Below are 8,963 nucleotides of genomic sequence, written 5' to 3'. Positions count from 1 at the left end.
CTGGTGCCTGGACACGCACATGCGAGATGGCTTCAAACAGCAGCACAACCACCACTTGCTTTCCTTTCCTGAAGCTTCACAGCCCTCTCTAAAAGTCTTTCTCAATCTTAGCAAATCCCTTCCTGCAGCAACGAGCCCCTCTTGCCCCGCCAGCTGCTTCAGAGAGGCAGCCTGGGGAAGCATTTCCCCAGAGAAGGGAGGGAGCGCACCTGGAGCCCAAATATTGCTCCCAGGCCCCAACTGGGAGCAACCTTGGCTCTTTGTAGCAGAGAGATGGGTGTCATGGTGCAGCATGAATGTGATGGGCTGGTGACCCAGAGCCATCCCTGTGCTGGGCTGGAGCTGGGCTCCCTGTGGAGCAGACAATGGACCAGTGTTGGTCCCTGTACCCATTCTCTCCCCTCCCTGGGCACAACTGGGGACACATCCCTAAACCTAGCCCTGCAGAAGCAGTGAATGTCCCCTCTCAGCCCCCAGGAAAAAGCTGCTCTGGAGGGAGTGGGACAGTAAAGCAATGGGCTCTGCTGGGGAAAACCGTGCTGCAATAATGGAAAAAATAAGCTTTTTGGGACTAATTTCTGTGCCAAACCACAGGAAATGTGAATGGAATACACAGGACACCCTTCAGTGTCCCACATGTGCCTGAAGGCTGCGTTGTGCAGCAGGGAGGAGGAGGAGAAGGCCATTGCACTGCTCAGTGTCCCAGTGTGGCTCTCCTCATGGGATGCTGGCACAGCATCTCTTCCCTTGCCTGAGGTCCTGTGTCCTGCCCTGCCTCAGCTTCCCACAGCGTTAGAGCCAGGCGTGGCTCCATCTCCACTGCACTGAGCTCCTCCAGGCCCCTGCCATTCAGAGGGAGCACCTCACCCCCCCGTTCTTCCAGCCAAAAGACAAAAATAAGAGGCACCAGCACCTGGCAGGATGGGCAGTGCCCCGGATAACTCCCAGCAGCTGCCTGCTGCCGACCGGGTCCCTGCTCTGAGCACATCTGAACTTCCCTGATGCCTTCTCATCTTTAATTAAGCACTTCCATGGCTCAGCCTTCTTGCTGGATCTGATTTTTTTTTTCTCTGTAGCCATGGCAACGCTTCCCCTGGGCAGGCTGCGCTGGAGCCAGTGACAAACCCCATGTGTGGCTATTTTGTTTGGGCCTGGAAACTTCCCTGCCATTTGGGAAAACTTGGGAAAAGAAAATCCCGCAATGAGCTGGTGAACGGGAAGGGGAGCCAGGGTGAGAAATGTTTTTTGGGCTGAGCGTCCCTTCCGTCCCCCAAGGAGCCCTGCTCCAGCAGGGATGGCAGAGCCTTATCTGAGGATTCCTTTATTTTTCTTCCAAAAGATGGCTGCAGTGTCCAAGTTTTGTGTCCTTGCTCCAGCCATGGGTGCGAGTGACCCCTGCTGTGGCCATTGCATGGCCCCTTAGTGGTGGTGACACAGGGACTGCCATCACCCTGCTCTTCCTGCCAGGACCAGCCAATCATGAGCCGAGAAGCTGCCGTGAGGCAGGGGGACAGTGACACAGATGTGGTGACATGGGGCATGGGCATGGTGACTGGGGTAGGGCTCGGTGGCACAGGAGGGGATGCAGGGACGTGGGGAAGGAATGGAGTGACAGGCAGGAGGAGGCAGCAGGGCGGAGTGACAGGGCAGGGCTAGGTGTCAGGAAAGGGGTAGGTGACATTAAGCAGGGTGGGTGATGTGGGACAGGGATAAGTGGCACAGGGCAGGGATAGGTGACACGGGGCAGGGGTAGGTGACAGAGTAGGGGTAGGTGACAAAGTACGGACAAGTGTCAGGGCACGGGCTGCCGACCCCAGTGCCCAGTGTTGCTCCCACTGCTCCCACAGCGTCCCAGTATCCTGGTGTCCCTGTATCCCGATGTCCTGGTATCCCGGTGTCCTGCTGTCCTGGTATGCCGATGTCCCAGTGTCCCAGTATCTCGGTATCCTGGTGTCCGGGTATCCCGCTGTCCCAGTATCTCGGTGTCCTGGTGTCCGGGTATCCCGCTGTCCCAGTATCTCGCTGTCCCGCTGTCCCGCTGTCCCAGTATCTCGGTGTCCCGCTGTCCCGCTGTCCCGCTGTCCCGCTGTCCCAGTATCTCGGTGTCCCGCTGTCCCGCTGTCCCGCTGCCCCCCGTGCCCGGCCGGTGTCCCGGGGCGGCGGCGCCCTCTGGCGGCGGCGGGCGGCGCGGCGGCGGCGGGTATAAAAGGCGGCTGCAGGCGGCGGCGGGATCGGGAGCGGCGGGATCGGAAGCGGGATCGGGAGCGGGATGGCCGGCCCGCAGCAGGCCCCGCACCTCCACCTGGCCGAGCTCACCGCCTCCCAGTTCCTCGACATCTGGCGGCACTTCGATGCGGACGGTCAGTCCCGGGGCGCGCGGGACACTTCGCTCCTCAAAAAACCGGCGGGGAGGGCACCGGGCTGAGCATCCCTGGGGGCGCGGGACAGAATGGGGGGGTGGTGAAGAGTCCCTGGACATCCCGGAGGAGAGGATAGAGCCTCCACCGCCGCAGCATGGGGGTAACGGAGAGCCCCCGGGATGCAGAGTCTCCGGGGTGATGGAGAGTCTCCGGGGTGATGGAGAGTCTCCGAGGTGACGGAGAGTCTCCGGGGCGCAGCCCCATCGGTTGAAGCTCCGGGATCGGGGAGGCGATCGGTTCCCCAGGACCTCCCCGTCGGGAAAGGACGGGGAGCCCCAGAACTGGACCCCGCGGGGAGACCTCAGCCCATGGGACGCCGAGACCGGGATATCCCGAGTCTCCTTGGCACATCCCCCGGGTGCCTTGAGAGTTCGGGGCTGGTGTCACCTCTGGGTGCTGCTCTGGGTGTCTTGCCCTTCCCGGGGTGCCCAGTGTCCATCCTCGGTCCCCTCCATCCCCCCGCCTCGGCAGTGCCCCATACCTGGAGGGAGGGGGGCAGCGCGGCCACCAGCTTGGCCCCAGGGTCACCCCCTTGCCAGGGGTGACAGAGTGGGTGTCCCACACCCGGAGCAGGCTGAGGAACGGTCCCTCCACGCCTGGAGTGCTCGGTCCCTCCCTGCCTGCTCCCCAGCTCACAAAACCTCTCCCCGGGGATGCTGTGGCAAAAACCGCGTCCACTCCTTCCCACGGAGCCACATCTGGGCAGGACATCCCTGTTCCTACCACTGTCAGCCCCAAAACGGGGGGAAATGCAAAAAGCAGCATCATTTTGTGGGAAAACAGTTTCTTTTAGCGCTGCGGTGCCATGAAGGAGGCTCAGCCTGCTGGGAACAGCAGCCCAGGGGAAAGCTCCTGCCCTTCACTGGGTCTCCTGTTCTTGCAGGGAGATTTGGGGACCAAAACCCTCCTAGGAACTGCGTCATGCAGCCTCCCCAGCTGCGCTGCTGGAACTGGAGCTCCACTTGCTCCCGGCTGCACTTTTGGGGTTCCCCCTGCAGCCCCACAGCACCAGGGACACGGACATGGGTCCCTGTCACTGCTGGAGCTGGCACTGGAGCAGCCACCAAGGGGTTGGGAAGGTGGCACTCCAGTGGGAGTGGGCAGCTCCTGATGTGGGTGTCCAGCTGCCTCCCTGCAGCGCATCCCACTGTGCCCTTGGATGTGCTCTGTCATCTCTAAAACAGCATCAGGCATGGATCCAGCTTGGCCCACAGCCCCCTGGCAGGGCAAGGCTGTGGAGCTGCGGCACGGCAGGTGCCCAGGAGAGGAAGGACTCAGGCATCGAGGAAGAGGGTGGCCTTGACAAGGACAATGCTTGGCGGCACCAAGCAGGAGCTCCAACAGCCCTGGCTGCTTCCCTGTGCCAATGGAGGGACCTGGGGTTCATGTCTCTGTGCATGGGACTACTTCACCCAAACTCATCCCTGCATTTAAACCCCTTCAATGTGGCTTCCATGCCTTGAGCCACTTCCCCTCAAGGCTTGTCATGCCCCAGAGATGTCCCCTTGGATGTCTTTGATGTCCTCACTTTACCAGCCACAGCTGCCCCAAGGCTCCAAGGTGGAGCTGCATGGATTGGCTGTGGCTCTCCGGAGGGGATTTTCCATGACACTCTACATCCCGCTGCTCTGCAGACATGGATCAGACCTGTCCAAGCTGCTGCTTGGAGGAAGCCAAGCTACCGGCCACAGCTTTTCTTGGCCTTATTCTTATTTCCCAGCTCAAAACTCTTGTTGATTTTTTTTCCCTAACTGAATTCAAAGGCGCTTGGGGTTCTCCTTCACCCACAAAAGCAGAGCTTCTGGGAAGAGCAGTGGGAAGCCAAGTACCTCAGTGGCTCACACCAGCACCCCAACATCACCCAAGCCCCTCATCCCCTCCTGGGAAGGATGCTGCTCATCCATTGGGATGTGGTCACCAAAGAGGAAGGTACCCTGGGACTTCCCCAGTGCTTCAAGCTGGGATGTGGATGGGTTATTCCCAGCTGCTGTGTTGCAGTGGGGAGAAGATGCTGCTGGGGAGCTGCAGGTGATGCCGAAGGCGGCGCAGAGCAGGGAGCTGTGGTCCAAGCCTCTGGAGGCTGAAATGCAGAGCAGTCCTGGGGGAAACGTTCACAAGGAAGAGCCCTGGCTATCCCTCAGCCAGGCACTTCAAGGGAAAGGGCAACATCCCTCTGCTGTGTCCAGATGTTGTTGGAAGGGAGGATTTCTGGCAGGGAGGTGACACCTTGCCTGGCAGCACCATGGAGCCAGTGTCTTCACTGCTGTCCCCAGCCATGATGTGACCCTGCTGCTTCCAGGCACAGCAGCCACCCCCCAAAATCACCAGCACTGTGGGAGCCATGTGTGGCTGAGCCCTGGCTGAGCCATCTGGCCATCGAGCATGCCACAGGCAGGGTGGGGCTGTGGATACCCCGGGTTCCAGAGGAACCACATCTCAGCACAGATACTGGCAGTGAGAGGTGCAGGGTACACAGGACAGGGATCTTTTGGAGCTCCTGCCCACGCTGGAGACTTGCAGTGGGGCGACCCCTTCCTGGGGCTGATCTTGCACCCAGGATGGGGGGATGCTGTTCCAGGTGCTTTATCTCTACTCCCCATTTGCCCTTGTGGCCCCCACAGGGGGTTGAGAGGAGACAATCCTGGTTGGGAGATGCTTGGACAGAATGGGGAGGTTTATTTAAACTACCTGATTGAAGCATCAGATACAGAAAATGCAGCAAAGACCAAGGAACAAAGTCCCCTGTGCCCTACAAATGAGTGCAAGTGACAAGTCCAAAGTCGTGTATCACCTGGGTAAATATGGGCATTACTGGTATGTGCAGCACTCGGCATCAACATTGGCTGGTGTTTCTTTGCTGCCACAGTTGCCTTGGAGCCATCTCCTGATGCAGAGGGAACAAGCACCGTGTCCCCTGGGAGCATCTATCCCTCTCCTCCTGTGCGCTGACACTGTGGAAGTCTTAATGCGGTTTTTTCCTCCCCCAGGAAATGGCTACATTGAAGGCAAAGAGCTGGAAAATTTCTTCCAGGAGCTGGAAAGTGCAAGGAAGGGGGCAGGCGTGGTAAGAACATCTTCTGGTTTTGCTCCCTCCTTCCCCTGTCCCCTCATGCCCAAAGATTCACACTTATGTCAGCCTCATCTCCTTTGCACACTGATGAGTGGGACTGGGGATCCTCTGGGAGGAAAGTGGGAGAACACCAGTGCAGGGAATGGGGAAAATGCTCCCATCCCCTCTCTCCTTGCTGGCAGGACTCAAAGAAGGACAATTTGGGTGACAAGATGAAGGAGTTCATGCACAAATATGACAAAAATGCGGACGGCAAAATCGAGATGGCGGAGGTGAGCAGTGCTGGACCTGACAAACCCCGGGTTGTTCATGTCCCACCCCCATGCTCATGTTTCCCCTCCACCATTCCACCATGCCTGTGTTCCCCACAGCTGGCCCAGATCCTGCCCACAGAGGAGAATTTTCTGCTGTGTTTCCGCCAGCATGTGGGCTCCAGTTCAGAGTTCATGGAGGTGAGTGGGGCAGGCTGTGCTGGGGGATCCCCGGGGAACTAAGTCCAGCTCCACCATGGGAAAACTACTGGGAGCTTGAACTGCCCAAACCTCCCCTAGTCTCCCCAAAACTCTTGGCATTAACTCAGCATTGGGAGGCAGTGCGGGTTTAGGGAAGAGAGGGAGTGTGGTGAGTTTTCCCAGTTCTCAGCACTCTTGGATACTTCTCAGGGCAGCCAGGTGCCTCATCCCAGCCTCCAGGCGAGGTGAGATGAAAGGATTTGGGACTTTTTTGTAAATTTCCCCTCATGGTAGCTCCTAAGTGCCCAAGGGATGTGCCGAAGCCAACACTGCTCTGAGCGACCCCACAACCTTGCTGTGCCCTTGCATGGGGTGAACCCACACAGGTGGGAGAGAAATTGCAGATGGGGAAATAAAACATAGCTGGGGGTGGAAGGGAATGTGCAGCATCCTGGAGAGGAAGGAGCTTGTACTTGGAAACTGAACCCTGGGTGGAGGGGAAAGCTGAAAGAAGAGCACCTGTGACAGGGAGGGGGGCGGGGTAAGCAGGCACTATTGTTTAATTGGGGGATGCAATTAAATATTATTAAGTATTAAAGCCTGATCTTGCATACTGACATGAGGATAAAGGCTCTTGAACTCATGGTGTGGGGCTGAACAAAAGCATCCAGCCCCAAGGGAGAGCAGGCGGCACCAGAGGGAGTGTGAGGTGGCCCCATCTACTTTAGAGTGGTGGGGGACGCCCTCAGCAGGGGTTTATGGGGACACACACGTGTGGGGGGAGTGGGGGACACGAGCCCCCGCAAAGGCTCACGGCAGTCCCTCCACAGGCTTGGCGCAGGTATGACACGGATCGCAGCGGCTACATCGAAGCCAACGAGCTCAAGGTGGGCTGTGGGCAGGGGGTGGGCTGGGCTGGGTCCCCCTGCCAGTGGGACATCCCCGCTGAGACAGCCGGGGATGGGGACAGCCAGCAAAACCCTCTCCTCCCAGGGCTTCTTGTCGGACCTGCTGAAGAAGGCGAACCGGCCCTACGACGAGCCCAAGCTGCAGGAGTACACACAGACCATCGTAAGTGGGACCGGGGGTACTGTGTCCCCAGCAGGTCTCACCAGGTGGGTGGCATGCAGGGGAGGAGGAGTGATGGGTGACAGAGTACTGTTTGTGTCCCAACAGCTGCGGATGTTTGACATGAACGGTGATGGGAAGCTGGGCCTCTCCGAGATGTCCCGGTAAGGTCACGGCTGCAAGAAGGAAGAGCTGGGGAGGGAAAGACACCTGAAATGCTCGTATTTAGGAAGAGTCAGCTCCAGCTTCCAGGGAAAACTCTTTTCCTCTTTAATTTACTCATGTTTCTGAGCAAAACATCACTGTGATTTAAGAAAGTGTCTTTTTCTGGCTGCTTCCCGCTCTTCCCTGCCCTTCTTGTTTTTCAGACTTTTGCCCGTGCAAGAAAACTTTCTTCTGAAGTTCCAGGTAACATAATACTACTACTGCTAATAATAATAACAACTCCAACCCCTCCCTCATGCCCTGGTGTCCCTTGCCACTTTGCAGGGAATGAAGCTGTCCTCAGACGAGTTCAATGCCATCTTCGCCTTCTATGACAAGGTAGGGAGCCAGCTCATGGGAAACTGCCCCAAATAAATATAGCTTGGCAAAAAATAACCCCAAATCATATGGTTTTGGTTGAGGCAATTCCCCGCTGTGGTTTGGGGTGGGAGAACTGGGTTTACCTCTGGCTGTGCTGGCTGAGGGTCTGGGGGTGCCCATGTCCAAGGGGGAATTGTGGGGCTTGTGTCCTTCCTGCTGTTGATGTCCCTCCCACACTATCCAGGACGGAAATGGCTTCATTGATGAGAATGAGCTGGATGCACTTTTGAAAGACCTGTATGAGAAGAATAAGAAAGTAAGTGAGGGCAGATCTTGGGTGCCACCCCCAGAGCCTCCCAGTTCCTTTTCCACTCTCCCAGCAGCATCTTCCCATGTCCGTGCTCCATGGGGACCCGGAGATGCTGGTCCGGGTGCTGACCCTGCATTCTCATGGGAAGCTGCACTGGAGCTGGGGGGAACGTAATCTCAGCCTAGGGGTGCTCCCCAGGGAGAAAGGGGATGCCCACCCCCACTGCCTCCCATGCCTTGCAGGAGATGAATATCCAGCAGCTCACCAACTACAGGAAGAGCATCATGAACCTCTCTGACGGGGGCAAACTCTACCGCAAGGAACTGGAGATGGTGCTCTGCAATGAGCCCCCCATGTAGGACCGACCCCTCATACACACAGCCCACGCTCCTCCTCCCCGAAAACAAGCACAAGGGGGGAGCCCCCATCACTGCAGAGCTCCCCCAACAGCTCTTGGGTTTGCTGTAGGTTGCTAAATTCCCATTTTGGGGGGGGAACTCTTTTTTTTTTTACCCATCTGCCTGTTTTGTTTAATTATATTATTTTTTTTCTTTGTGGGGGTGTTGTTTTCATTCCTTTGGTCTCTTCTGGAGTTTTTATCATTTACCAAAGAACGGTTTACTAATAAATTCAAGTACTGCTAGACTGGAGCTCCTATTTCTCCATCCCATGGTGGGCTGTGGGGTGACAGGGAGAAGGGAGACATCCTCACACTCTGATCCCACTGAGGATGAGGCTGCTGGATGGGGAAGAGAGATGGAGCATTTGGGAAAGCCCCTGTGGGATGAGGGTCATTGGAAAATCGCTGGGGAGCAGAGTGCAGGCAGGCTGGGTGGGGACACTGTACCTCCCAGTCACCCCTCCCAGACCCTGCCAAAGCCTCCCAAGGGTTGTTTCCTTCACTCCCAGTTTTGCAAACCAGTCCCAGGTGATGATGCTGGTGGAATCCCAGTGCAACCTTTCCCACCCCTGTACTATCCAGTGCAGCCCAGCTGAGGCCTGTATGGCCCAGTATGGTGCAGTGCAGTCCCATCTGGACATGTACAGCCCAGCACAACCCCGTACAGCCCATTATATCCCAGTAAAACCCCACACAGCCCAGTATGGCCCAGTGCAGT

The 8,963-nt window shown here is 57.5% G+C and overlaps 1 protein-coding gene across 1 annotated transcript; it reads left to right on the top strand.

Moving 5' to 3' along the window:
* Window positions 1–2,213: 2,213 nt before the first annotated feature.
* CALB2 (calbindin 2) lies at window positions 2,214–8,490 on the top strand. Its single transcript, XM_042027336.1, has 11 exons — window positions 2,214–2,360; window positions 5,408–5,484; window positions 5,673–5,762; window positions 5,862–5,942; window positions 6,773–6,829; window positions 6,936–7,013; window positions 7,119–7,174; window positions 7,379–7,418; window positions 7,500–7,553; window positions 7,780–7,851; window positions 8,088–8,490. The coding sequence occupies exons 1-11, from the start codon at window positions 2,270–2,272 to the stop codon at window positions 8,202–8,204; spliced, it is 813 nt and encodes a 270-aa protein (XP_041883270.1). The 5' UTR covers window positions 2,214–2,269; the 3' UTR covers window positions 8,205–8,490.
* Window positions 8,491–8,963: the final 473 nt, after the last annotated feature.

Source organism: Corvus kubaryi, unplaced genomic scaffold, assembly GCF_017639235.1.
Source record: "Corvus kubaryi isolate FWS band 111438036 unplaced genomic scaffold, C.kubaryi_AGA036_p1.0 37300, whole genome shotgun sequence".
NCBI classification, from domain to species: domain Eukaryota; kingdom Metazoa; phylum Chordata; class Aves; order Passeriformes; family Corvidae; genus Corvus; species Corvus kubaryi.
Note: the sequence above shows the minus strand (reverse complement) of the source record. Positions and strands in the feature narration are given on the sequence as shown.

What these genes read in the sequence shown, in the direction of transcription:
- CALB2 (XM_042027336.1), top strand. Translation starts at nt 2,270, where the DNA reads ATGGCCGGCCCGCAGCAGGCCCCGCACCTCCACCTGGCCGAGCTCACC. An exon ending in GCGGCACTTCGATGCGGACG is followed by an intron (nt 2,361 to 5,407) that starts GTCAGTCCCGGG and finishes TTCCTCCCCCAG; the next exon opens with GAAATGGCTACATTGAAGGC. An exon ending in GCAAAATCGAGATGGCGGAG is followed by an intron (nt 5,763 to 5,861) that starts GTGAGCAGTGCT and finishes TGTTCCCCACAG; the next exon opens with CTGGCCCAGATCCTGCCCAC.